Source organism: Hyla sarda, chromosome 13 (assembly GCF_029499605.1).
Source record: "Hyla sarda isolate aHylSar1 chromosome 13, aHylSar1.hap1, whole genome shotgun sequence".
Taxonomy (NCBI): Eukaryota; Metazoa; Chordata; class Amphibia; order Anura; family Hylidae; genus Hyla; species Hyla sarda.
In genome coordinates, this window is record NC_079201.1 from 5,021,438 (window position 1) to 5,035,209 (window position 13,772).

Here is a 13,772-nt window from a genome sequence, read left to right on the forward strand (position 1 = left end):
GGTTAGAGTCCTGCAGCAGGTGATGATGTCATGGTTAAAGTCCTGTGGCAGGTGATGACATCATGGTTGGAGTCCTGCTGCAGGTGATGACATCATGGTTGGAGTCCTGCGGCAGGTGATGATGTCATGGTTGGAGTCCTGTGGCAGGTGATGATGTCATGGTTGGAGTCCTGTGGCAGGTGATGACGTCATGGTTGGAGTCCTGCAGCAGGTGATGATGTCATGGTTGGAGTGATGATGTCATGGTTGGAGTCCTGCGGCAGGTGATGATGTCATGTTTGGAGTCCTGTGGCAGGTGATGATGTCATGGTTGGAGTGATGATGTCATGGTTGGAGTCCTGCGGCAGGTGATGATGTCATGGTTGGAGTCCTGTGGTAGGTGATGACATCATTGTTGGAGTCCTGTGGCAGGTGATGACATCATGGTTGGAGTCCTGCGGCAGGTGATGACGTCATGGTTGGAGTGATGATGTCATGGTTGGAGTCCTGCGGCAGGTGATGACATCATGGTTGGAGTCCTGCGGCAGGTGATGACGTCATGGTTGGAGTCCTGCGGCAGGTGATGATGTCATGGTTGGAGTGATGATGTCATGGTTGGAGTCCTGCGGCAGGTGATGATGTCATGGTTGGAGTCCTGCAGCAGGTGATGACGTCATGGTTGGAGTCCTGCGGCAGGTGATGACATCATGGTTGGAGTCCTGTGGCAGGTGATGACATCATGGTTGGAGTCCTGCGGCAGGTGATGACATCATGGTTGGAGTCCTGTGGCAGGTGATGACATCATGGTTGGAGTCCTGTGGCAGGTGATGACATCATGGTTGGAGTCCTGCGGCAGGTGATGACATCATGGTTGGAGTCCTGCGGCAGGTGATGACATCATGGTTGGAGTCCTGCGGCAGGTGATGACATCATGGTTGGAGTCCTGCAGCAGGTGATGACATCATGGTTGGAGTCCTGCGGCAGGTGATGATGTCATGGTTGGAGTCCTGCGGCAGGTGATGATGTCATGGTTAGAGTCCTGCAGCAGGTGATGATGTCATGGTTGGAGTCCTGCGGCAGGTGATGACGTCATGGTTGGAGTCCTGCGGCAGGTGATGACGTCATGGTTGGAGTCCTACGGCAGGTGATGACGTCATGGTTGGAGTCCTGCGGCAGGTGATGGTGTCATGGTTGGAGTCCTGCGGCAGGTGATGACATCATGGTTGGAGTTCTGCGGCAGGTGATGGTGTCATGGTTGGAGTCCTGCGGCAGGTGATGGTGTCATGGTTGGAGTCCTGCGGCAGGTGATGACATCATGGTTGGAGTCCTGCGGCAGGTGACTCTCTCGCTGCGGTCCAGCCCTCACTGGAGGTTCCTCGCGGTGTGAGATTTATTTGATGTAGTCGGTGAAATTATGCAACATACCAAACACCGTCACCAAACAAACACCCAATAGGGACTGAAGATAAGAGCCCCGCCTGCCGTGGGACCACACATACCAGCATGCCCGCACATCACTGCTTCTAACTCCCATATACAGAGCCCACGGAGCCCTGTGGCAATGATTGGTCACGACGGTATGCTGGGACTTGTAGTTCCACACAAGTTATTTAACGACTATAACCTAAAACTAAGAACAGATCAGGGTGAATACCTGACCGGGGCGTGCTGGGACTTGTAGTCCTACAGAAGCAGTGTGCTCTTTCGGGCTCGACAGGCAATGAATGAGTTAACAGATCCTAACAGAGTCATGTGACGCAGGACGGAGAGTGTGTGAAGCTGCCCCCGGCGCTTCTCTCCTAATATCCATTAAGAGATTACGTCCCGACAGGCTCATCGCTGCAGGACGAACCCACACGGCTCTGCTTCATCCATCTCTCTTCACATTATACTCCCTATCCCATAATCTAGCATCCAGATGTACCAAAAACTACAACTCCCAGCATGCCCGGACGGGAATGCTGAGAATTGTAGTTTTGCAACATCTGGATGGCAGAGAATTAAAGACCACTAATAATCTAGCTCCATGCAGCCACTCAGGAGTCCAGGAAAGCTGAGTGAAGACACCTGGATGCCATGTTGGGTGCACGTGCCGCTGGATGCCTGTGTGTTGGGGGGGCTGAGTTTAGGAAGAACCCCGCCTGGCTGTCAGGGTGTACAGGGCTACTGTCCGCACCCTGCCGGAGGAAGCGTATGCCAGCGTCCCCTCATCTCCCCCCTGTGTGTCACAGTTATTACTGTCCCCTCATCTCTCCTGTGTGTCACAGTTCTTACTGTCCCGATCACCTCCCTGTGTGTCAGTTATTACTGTCCCCTCATCTCCCCCAGTGTGTCACAGTTCTTACTGTCCCCTCATCTCTCCTGTGTCAGTTATTACTGTCACCTCATCTCTCCTGTGTGTCAGTTATTACTGTCCCCTCATCTCCCCCAGTGTGTCACAGTTCTTACTGTCCCCTCATCTCTCCTGTGTCAGTTATTACTGTCACCTCATCTCTCCTGTGTGTCAGTTATTACTGTCCCCTCATCTCCCCCAGTGTGTCACAGTTCTTACTGTCCCCTCATCTCTCCTGTGTCAGTTATTACTGTCACCTCATCTCTCCTGTGTGTCACAGTTCTTACTGTCCCGATCATCTACCTGTGTGTCAGTTATTACTGTCCCCTCATCTCTCCAGTGTGTCAGTTCTTATTGACCCCTCATCTCCCCGTGTCACAGTTATTACTGTCCCCTTATCTCTCCAGTGTGTCAGTTCTTATTGTCCCCTCATCTCTCCAGTGTCACAGTTATTACAGTCCCTTCATCTCCCCCCTCAGTTATTACTGTCCCGATCACCTCCCTGTGTGTCACAGTTATTACTGTCCCCTCATCTACCCCCCCAGTGTGTCCCAGTTATTACTGTCCCCTCATCTCTCCTGTGTGTCAGTTCTTACTGTCCCCTCATCTCCCTGTGTCACAGTCATTACTGCCCCCTCATCTCTCCCTGTATCACAGTCATTACTGTCCCCTCATCTCTCCTGTGTGTTAGTTATTACTGTCCCGATCACCTCCATGTGTTACAGTTATTACTGTCCCCTCATCTCCCTGTGTCACAGTTATTACTACTACCTGATCTCATTCCTTTGTGTCACAGTCATTACTGTCCCCTCATCTCCCCCTGTATCACAGTCATTACTGTCCCCTCATCTCTCCTGTGTGTCAGTTATTACTGTCCCGATCGCCTCCATGTGTCACAGTTATTACTGTCCCCTCATCTCCCTATGTCACAGTTATTACTATTCACAGATCTCTTTACTTTGTGTCACAGTCATTACTGTCCCCCTCATCTTCCCCCCTTGTGTCACAGTTATTAGTGTCTGTCAGTTTGTACCGCCCCCTCATCTCCCCCTTGTGTGTCAGTTATAACTTCTCCCACATCTCCTTCCTTTGTGTCAGTCATTACTGTCCCCTCATCTCCCCCTTTGTCTCCGTTATTATTGTCTCCTCATCAACCCCTTTGTCACAGTTATTACCGTTCCCTCATCTCCCTTGTGTGTTACAGTCATTACTGTCCCCTCATCTTCTCATGTGCGTTGGTTACAACTGTCCCCTCATTTCCCCCCCTATGTGTCACAGCCATTACTGTTCCCTCATCTGTAGCAAATAAAAAACTAACTGTTTTACTTCCCTCCGCTCCCACAGCGTTCTCCATGTCTTCGGTCGCTGACTACCACACCACTTTCACAGTCGACCTTCATTGCGCTGTCTTGACCACGTCTACATGCCTAAATGCATCGAAGCCTCTGCCGTGTGATTGGCTGAGCGACTATTTGTGTTAATGTTTCATTGAACAGGTGACCTGATAAAGCGGATATACGGAGGACAGGATATATACACTCACTCTGATACGGAATGTGTGGCGGCACGCTCGTGGTAGCGGTATAGCACAAGCTCCTCCTCCACGCGGTGAACTCCGCCTCCTTTCCGCAGGTGATCATAGAAGAAGAGAAGATCTTCCGGAGTCCCCTGAAACCAGAGAGAGAGAGAGAATGTTATATGATAGATGATGGGAGTGAGAGACTACTCTACACACCTCCAATTCCAAGACCTCTGCTTGCTGTCAATGAATATGAATATATATATATTTATATATGAGGATACAACTGAAACAAACCCTCTGCAGCAAAGTGTTTGGTCTTTATGTAAACATAAGTGTTTATATTCACTGACTTCAAGCGGAGATCTTGAAAAATTGAGGCCCAATAGTAAATAAAAAATGACAACATTAAACAAGGTACAGTGTTTTCCAACCAGCATGCCTCCAGCTGTTGCAAAACTACAACTCCCAGCGTGCCCGGACAGCCAACGGCTGTCCGGACACGCTGGGAGTAGTAGTTTTGCAACAGCTGGAGGCACCCTGGTTGGGAAACATTTAACCATCTTTATTTGTGAACCAGGAGGCTCATTGCAGCTCAGTTCCATTTAAGTGACTGAAGCCAAGTTGTAATACCGCAAACAACCTGAGGACAGGGGTGGCGCTGTTTTTTTTTTTACTCAACCCCTTTTCCAGGATTAGAAAAACATAATTCTTCCAGAAACAGCGCCACCCCTTATGCTCAGGTTGTGTGTGGTACTGCGGCTCAGTTCAATTGAAGTAAATGGAGCCAAGTTGTAATACCGCACATAACCTGAGGACAGGGGTGGTGCTGTTTCTATAATCCTGATAACTCCAACCAATGTATCCTGTATGATTCGCTCATCGTCTTCTACAACGTTTTGCGCCATTTTTCACCAATTACTTGTTATGGATTTTACTACCAAACTGGAAATTCCGGAAATAAATTGTCTGCCCCCCCCCTTCTCCTCTTTTCTCAGGCTCGGATTCTCCTGGAAACAATGTGGCGGTATACGGTGGCGGCGGTGGCGATGGCCTCGTGTGGGAATCTCTCCTGTGGGTTGGTGACGGTTTCTATATAAACCTGATTTTCTTCTCTCTGATAAAACTCCAATTACATTTCCCCCCACCGGTGCCAAGAAAAAACAGACGCCCCCTTGTGTCCCAGGCACCCGAGGTGGGGGGCAACCACATTAGGAGAAGCCGGGTGAGGAGCGGGTCACAGATGTTGGAACCCTCCCCCGTGTTATCCCCTTTAGTCTGGTCCATCCCAACAGGGTCACTTAGGGACTGGACTCTACCACTGACACAAGGGGGGGCACTCTTGGCCAAAGCGTGAAACAATTCATACGCTGGACACAATTCATCCTCTAAGGCAGTGATCCCCAACCATAATGCCTCCAACTGCTGCAAAACTACAACTCCCAGCATGCCCTGACAGCCATCAGCTTCCTATGTGTCCACACTGGTTACAAAACTGGTCTCCTATGGGTTCATACTGGATGCAAAACTACAAATCCCATCATGCACTGACAGCCTTTGGCCTCTTATGAGTCCATACATGTTGCAAAACTACAACTCCCAGCATGCTCTGACAGAGTTCCGCCTTCAATGGGTCCACTCTGGTTACATAAATTATCTCCTTTGTGTCCACACTGGTTGAAAAACTACACCTCCCAGCATGCCCTGACAGCCTTCAGCCTCTGATGGGTCCATACTGGTGGCAAAACTACCCCTCCCAGCATGCCCCGAAAGCCTTCAGCCTCTGATGGGTCCATACTGGTGGAATAACTACACCTCCCAGCATGCCCTGACAGCCTTCAGCCTCTGATGGGTCCATACTGGTGGAATAACTACACCTCCCAGCATGCCCTGACAGCCTTCAGCCTCTGATGGGTCCATACTGGTGTCAAAACTACCCCTCCCAGCATGCCCCGAAAGCCTTCAGCCTCTGATGGGTCCATACTGGTGGAATAACTACACCTCCCAGCATGCCCTGACAGCATTCAGCCTCTGATGGGTCCATACTGGTGCAATAACTACACCTCCCAGCATGCTCTGACAGCCTCCAGCCTCTGATGGGTCCATACTGGTGGAATAACTACACCTCCCAGCATGCCCTGACAGCCTTCAGCCTCTGATGGGTCCATACTGGTGGAATAACTACACCTCCCAGCATGCCCTGACAGCCTCCAGCCTCTGATGGGTCCATACTGGTGGAATAACTACACCTCCCAGCATGCCCGGACAGCCTCCAGCCTCTGATGGGTCCATACTGGTGGAATAACTACACCTCCCAGCATGCCCTGACAGCCTCCAGCCTCTGATGGGTCCATACTGGTGGAATAACTACACCTCCCAGCATGCCCTGACAGCCTTCAGCCTCTGATGGGTCCATACTGGTGGAATAACTACACCTCCCAGCATGCCCTGACAGCCTTCAGCCTCTGATGGGTCCATACTGGTGGAATAACTACACCTCCCAGCATGCCCTGACAGCCTTCAGCCTCTGATGGGTCCATACTGGTGGAATAACTACACCTCCCAGCATGCTCTGACAGCCTCCAGCCTCTGATGGGTCCATACTGGTGGAATAACTACACCTCCCAGCCATCAGCTTCCTATGTGTCCACACTGGTTACAAAACTGGTCTCCTATGGGTTCATACTGGATGCAAAACTACAAATCCCATCATGCACTGACAGCCTTTGGCCTCTTATGAGTCCATACATGTTGCAAAACTACAACTCCCAGCATGCTCTGACAGAGTTCCGCCTTCAATGGGTCCACTCTGGTTACATAAATTATCTCCTTTGTGTCCACACTGGTTGAAAAACTACACCTCCCAGCATGCCCTGACAGCCTTCAGCCTCTGATGGGTCCATACTGGTGGCAAAACTACCCCTCCCAGCATGCCCCGAAAGCCTTCAGCCTCTGATGGGTCCATACTGGTGGAATAACTACACCTCCCAGCATGCCCTGACAGCCTTCAGCCTCTGATGGGTCCATACTGGTGGAATAACTACACCTCCCAGCATGCCCTGACAGCATTCAGCCTCTGATGGGTCCATACTGGTGCAATAACTACACCTCCCAGCATGCTCTGACAGCCTCCAGCCTCTGATGGGTCCATACTGGTGGAATAACTACACCTCCCAGCATGCCCTGACAGCCTTCAGCCTCTGATGGGTCCATACTGGTGGAATAACTACACCTCCCAGCATGCCCTGACAGCCTCCAGCCTCTGATGGGTCCATACTGGTGGAATAACTACACCTCCCAGCATGCCCGGACAGCCTCCAGCCTCTGATGGGTCCATACTGGTGGAATAACTACACCTCCCAGCATGCCCTGACAGCCTCCAGCCTCTGATGGGTCCATACTGGTGGAATAACTACACCTCCCAGCATGCCCTGACAGCCTCCAGCCTCTGATGGGTCCATACTGGTGGAATAACTACACCTCCCAGCATGCCCTGACAGCCTTCAGCCTCTGATGGGTCCATACTGGTGGAATAACTACACCTCCCAGCATGCCCTGACAGCCTTCAGCCTCTGATGGGTCCATACTGGTGGAATAACTACACCTCCCAGCATGCCCTGACAGCCTTCAGCCTCTGATGGGTCCATACTGGTGGAATAACTACACCTCCCAGCATGCTCTGACAGCCTCCAGCCTCTGATGGGTCCATACTGGTGGAATAACTACACCTCCCAGCATGCCCTGACAGCCTTCAGCCTCCCACTGGGTGCAATACTGTTCTCCAATGGGTCTACAGATGCAAAACTACAACTTCTGCCAACTGTGGCTCTTAGGGCATGCTGGGAGTTTTAGTGTTACAACAGTTTGACAGTCAAAGGTTGGGGAACACTGATCTTAGAGATCAAAGCATCAGCCGAAAGCTTTCAGGGCATCATGGGAGTTGTAGTCTTACAACCAGTCTGGACCCATTAGAGGCTGCTGGTTGTCGGGGTATGCTGGGAGTAGTGGTTTTACAACTGGTATGGACGTATTTTTGTCACTAGTTTGGTTGAAGGCTATCAGGGCATGCTGAGAATTGTAGTTCTGCAACAGCTGGGGATCACTACTCTAAGGGAAGGTTCAGAATCATCATGGCACCGCTGTTATATCACCCAACTTTCCTGGACTCCTGCACAGAAAATCAGTGGGTGTGTCACAACCTTCTGTGGGTGGTGTAAAGCCGCCATACCAGCAGTCACCCAATTCTCACCCTAAAGCACAATGGCGGCCCCTTTAACTTGTGGCAGTCCCCATAGAGCAGCACTGTTTCACTGTAACAACACGACCCTGCAGGCGGACGATGTGGTGACATGAGCCAGTCTGACCCATTCACACCCCGCTCGCCCTTTCCCACACTGCGTTCCGGGGACCATGTTATTCCTGGCCGTCTGACAGACCGTCTTTATCACACTGGAGGGTGAGAACATGGGACATTGTACAAAGCTGAGGAACAGCAGGGCCCCGGGTCAGGCCTGCCATCCGCCATCAGCCGCTTACTCTCCATATATAGAGATATCTAGACGTCTGACATGACCCACCATTATACCAGAGAGGGGGGGCAAAACAACGGGACACAGAACTCCTAGAACCCAAAATTATGGAGAAGATACATAGACGACGTCTTTTCCCCCTTTATCTTTACAGTTACTCCATCCTTCCCCACCTCACGCTTGCTCTGGTGTTGTTACGGTAGTATAGGTTGGTAAGACAGTTTACTCATCTACTCGGGGGATGTTACAGTAGTGAAGTTTGGTAAAGGCCATGTTCTCTACTCATCACGCTTGCTCTGGTGTTGTTACGGTAGTATAGTTTGGTAAGACAGTTTACTCATCTACTCGGGGGATGTTACAGTAGTGAAGTTTGGTAAAGGCCATGTTCTCTACTCATCACGCTTACACTGGGGTTGTTACGGTAGTATAGGTTGGTAAGACAGTTTACTCATCTATTCTGGGGTTGTTACAGTAGTATAGTTTGGTAAGACAGTTTTCTCTACTCATCTACTCTGGGGATGTTACAGTAGTGAAGTTTGGTAAAGGCCGTGTTCTCTACTCATCACGCTTACTCTGGGATTGTTACGGTAGTATAGTTTGGTAAGACAGTTTTCTCTACTCATCTACTCTGGGGATGTTACAGTAGTGAAGTTTGGTAAAGGCCGTGTTCTCTACTCATCACGCTTACTCTGGGATTGTTACGGTAGTATAGTTTGGTAAGACAGTTTTATCTACTCTGGGGATGTTACAGTAGTGAAGTTTGGTACAGGCCGTGTTCTCTACTCATCACGCTTACTCTGGGGTTGTTACGGTAGTATAGTTTGGTAAGACAGTTTTATCTACTCTGGGGATGTTACAGTAGTGAAGTTTGGTACAGGCCGTGTTCTCTACTCATCACGCTTACTCTGGGGTTGTTAGTTACGGTAGTATAGTTTGGTAAGACAGTTTTATCTACTCTGGGGATGTTACAGTAGTGAAGTTTGGTACAGGCCGTGTTCTCTACTCATCACGCTTACTCTGGGGTTGTTAGTTACGGTAGTATAGTTTGGTAAGACAGTTTTATCTACTCTGGGGATGTTACAGTAGTGAAGTTTGGTACAGGCCGTGTTCTCTACTCATCACGCTTACTCTGGGGTTGTTAGTTACGGTAGTATAGTTTGGTAAGACAGTTTTATCTACTCTGGGGATGTTACAGTAGTGAAGTTTGGTACAGGCCGTGTTCTCTACTCATCACGCTTACTCTGGGGTTGTTAGTTACGGTAGTATAGTTTGGTAAGACAGTTTTATCTACTCTGGGGATGTTACAGTAGTGAAGTTTGGTACAGGCCGTGTTCTCTACTCATCACGCTTACTCTGGGGTTGTTAGTTACGGTAGTATAGTTTGGTAAGACAGTTTTATCTACTCTGGGGATGTTACAGTAGTGAAGTTTGGTACAGGCCGTGTTCTCTACTCATCACGCTTACTCTGGGGTTGTTACGGTAGTATAGTTTGGTAAGACAGTTTTATCTACTCTGGGGATGTTACAGTAGTGAAGTTTGGTACAGGCCGTGTTCTCTACTCATCACGCTTACTCTGGGGTTGTTACGGTAGTATAGTTTGGTAAGACAGTTTTATCTACTCTGGGGATGTTACAGTAGTGAAGTTTGGTACAGGCCGTGTTCTCTACTCATCACGCTTACTCTGGGGTTGTTAGTTACGGTAGTATAGTTTGGTAAGACAGTTTTATCTACTCTGGGGATGTTACAGTAGTGAAGTTTGGTACAGGCCGTGTTCTCTACTCATCACGCTTACTCTGGGGTTGTTAGTTACGGTAGTATAGTTTGGTAAGACAGTTTTATCTACTCTGGGGATGTTACAGTAGTGAAGTTTGGTACAGGCCGTGTTCTCTACTCATCACGCTTACTCTGGGGTTGTTAGTTACGGTAGTATAGTTTGGTAAGACAGTTTTATCTACTCTGGGGATGTTACAGTAGTGAAGTTTGGTACAGGCCGTGTTCTCTACTCATCACGCTTACTCTGGGGTTGTTACGGTAGTATAGTTTGGTAAGACAGTTTTATCTACTCTGGGGATGTTACAGTAGTGAAGTTTGGTACAGGCCGTGTTCTCTACTCATCACGCTTACTCTGGGGTTGTTAGTTACGGTAGTATAGTTTGGTAAGACAGTTTTATCTACTCTGGGGATGTTACAGTAGTGAAGTTTGGTACAGGCCGTGTTCTCTACTCATCACGCTTGCTCTGGGGTTGTTAGTTACGGTAGTATAGTTTGGTAAGACAGTTTTATCTACTCTGGGGATGTTACAGTAGTGAAGTTTGGTAAAGGCCATGTTCTCTACTCATCACGCTTGCTCTGGTGTTGTTACGGTAGTATAGTTTGGTAAGACAGTTTACTCATCTACTCTGGGGATGTTACAGTAGTGAAGTTTGGTAAAGGCCGTGTTCTCTACTCATCACGCTTACTCTGGGGTTGTTACGGTAGTATAGTTTGGTAAGACAGTTTACTCATCTACTCTGGGGATGTTACAGTAGTGAAGTTTGGGAAAGGCCATGTTCTCTACTCATCACGCTTGCTCTGGGGTTGTCATGGTAGCGTAGTTCGGTACAGATAGTTTTCTATTCTCATTCTGCAGGCTGTAGTTTGGGCATGCTGGAGGGACATAGTTTGGAGACCACTGCTCCAGAGTCCATCTCCTCTTTCCTTGGGAGGGTCTTTTCTCCTTCCTGTTTTCTTTGTCGCCCCCTGCTGTTCTCTACATGAACCAAATAGGATGTGCCTTACCTGTCCGTCCTCAACAAACTGCCCCACGTAGCAGAACCACTCCCTGGAGCAGAACCAGGTGGGCATGATGACGGTGGGTCCATGTGATGTGAAGACCTAGAAGAAGCACACAGAGGGTCTGTTAGGTCGGGCACCATGGAGAATATCCTGATATTACAATACTTTGAGGTACTAGGACCCCGGGAAGTCGTGTGACTGCCCTCTGTGGTAGATGTGGTAGACTGCCCTCTGTGGTAGACTTGAGTCAGACACAATGGCCCACAGACTCCTGCCCTTTGGGGGCTGGTCTAGGAGACAGGTGTGCCCGGTCTGGTGTGTACTGACCCCCCCCATTCATACCAGGCCCAGCGTGGGAACAGGCGCCCTCAACGTCAACACCAGCGGTTCTCCCAGCCTGAGAAAGGTCCCATCACCCCTGAAATGCGTCAAATATTGACCCGGTGTGAGGAATTTGTAAACAGTGTGTAAGTGTAGTGAGAGGGTGACAGGACAAGGTGGGAAACTCCTGACAATGTCTGAGAAAACATCCACCGAGGGGAGTGATAAATGACGGCCTGTGAATACACCGAACCTGTCCTCAGGGGAAAGAAAGGATTCATGGTGCTGGAGCATTATATGGAATTGATGGGGTACAGGTGTAGGTGGTATAATTGATGGGGTACAGGTGTAGGTGGTATAATTGATGGGGTACAGGTGTAGGTGGTATAATTGATGGGGTACAGGTGTAGGTGGTATAATTGATGGGGTACAGGTGTAGGTGGTATAATTGATGGGGTACAGGTGTAGGTGGTATAATTGATGGGATACAGGTGTAGGTGGTATAATTGATGGGGTACAGGTGTAGGTGGTATAATTTATGGGGTACAGGTGTAGGAGGTATAATTGATGGGGTACAGGTGTAGGTGGTATAATTGATGGGGTACAGGTGTAGGTGGTATAATTGATGGGGTACAGGTGTAGGTGGTATAATTGATGGGGTACAGGTGTAGGTGGTATAATTGATGGGGTACAGGTGTAGGTGGTATAATTGATGGGGTACAGGTTTAGGTGGTATAATTGATGGGGTACAGGTGTAGGTGGTATAATTGATGGGGTACAGGTGTAGGGGGTATAATTGATGGGGTACAGGTGTAGGTGGTATAATTGATGGGGGTACAGGTGTAGGTGGTATAATTGATGGGGTACAGGTGTAGGTGGTATAATTGATGGGGTACAGGTGTAGGGGATATAATTGATGGGGTACAGGTGTAGGTGGTATAATTGATGGGGTACAGGTGTAGGGGATATAATTGATGGGGTACAGGTGTAGGTGGTATAATTGATGGGGTACAGGTGTAGGTGGTATAATTGATGGGGTACAGGTGTAGGTGGTATAATTGATGGGGTACAGGTGTAGGTGGTATAATTGATGGGGTACAGGTGTAGGTGGTATAATTGATGGGGTACAGGTGTAGGTGGTATAATTGATGGGGTACAGGTGTAGGTGGTATAATTGATGGGGTACAGGTGTAGGGGATATAATTGATGGGGTACAGGTGTAGGTGGTATAATTGATGGGGTACAGGTGTAGGTGGTATAATTGATGGGGTACAGGTGTAGGTGGTATAATTGATGGGGTACAGGTGTAGGTGGTATAATTGATGGGGTACAGGTGTAGGTGGTATAATTGATGGGGTACAGGTGTAGGTGGTATAATTGATGGGGTACAGGTGTAGGGGGTATAATTGATGGGGTACAGTTGTAGTTGGTATAATTGATGGGGTACAGTTGTAGTTGGTATAATTGATGGGGTACAGGTGTAGGTGGTATAATTGATGGGGTACAGGTGTAGGTGGTATCATTGATGGGGTACAGGTGTAGGTGGTATAATTGATGGGGTACAGGTGTAGGGGGTATAATTGATGGGGTACAGGTGTAGGGGGTATAATTGATGGGGTACAGGTGTAGGTGGTATAATTGATGGGGTACAGGTGTAGGTGGTATAATTGATGGGGTACAGGTGTAGGGGATATAATTGATGGGGTACAGGTGTAGGTGGTATAATTGATGGGGTACAGGTGTAGGTGGTGTAATTGATGGGGTACAGGTGTAGGTGGTATAATTGATGGGGTACAGGTGTAGGTGGTATAATTGATGGGATACAGGTGTAGGTGGTATAATTGATGGGGTACAGGTGTAGGTGGTATAATTGATGGGGTACAGGTGTAGGGGGTATAATTGATGGGGTACAGGTGTAGGGGGTATAATTGATGGGGTACAGGTGTAGTTGGTATAATTGATGGGGGTACAGGTGTAGGTGGTATAATTGATGGGGTACAGGTGTAGGTGGTATAATTGATGGGGTACAGGTGTAGGTGGTATAATTGATGGGGTACAGGTGTAGGTGGTATAATTGATGGGGTACAGGTGTAGGTGGTATAATTTATGGGGTACAGGTGTAGGTGCTATAATCGATGGGGTACAGGTGTAGGTGGTATAATCGATGGGGTACAGGTGTAGGTGGTATAATCGATGGGGTACAGGTGTAGGTGGTATAATCGATGGGGTACAGGTGTAGGTGGTATAATTGATGGGGTACAGGTGTAGGTGGTATAATTGATGGGGTACAGGTTTAGGTGGTATAATTGATGGGGTA

The 13,772-nt window shown here is 48.8% G+C and overlaps 1 protein-coding gene across 14 annotated transcripts in view; it reads right to left on the minus strand.

Moving 5' to 3' along the window:
* B3GNTL1 (UDP-GlcNAc:betaGal beta-1,3-N-acetylglucosaminyltransferase like 1) overlaps positions 1-13,772 on the minus strand; it is a 261,364-nt gene that overhangs the window by 46,060 nt on the left and 201,532 nt on the right. For 13 of the 14 annotated variants that reach the window (XM_056549531.1, XM_056549528.1, XM_056549526.1 and 10 more), the window contains 2 exons: positions 11,138-11,233; positions 3,855-3,979 (listed from right to left, as the gene is read on the minus strand). In XM_056549531.1, coding sequence (XP_056405506.1) covers positions 3,855-3,979; positions 11,138-11,233 — 221 coding nt within the window. The remainder of the gene's footprint in view (positions 1-3,854; positions 3,980-11,137; positions 11,234-13,772) is intronic. The other variant, XM_056549532.1, reaches the window with a different exon arrangement.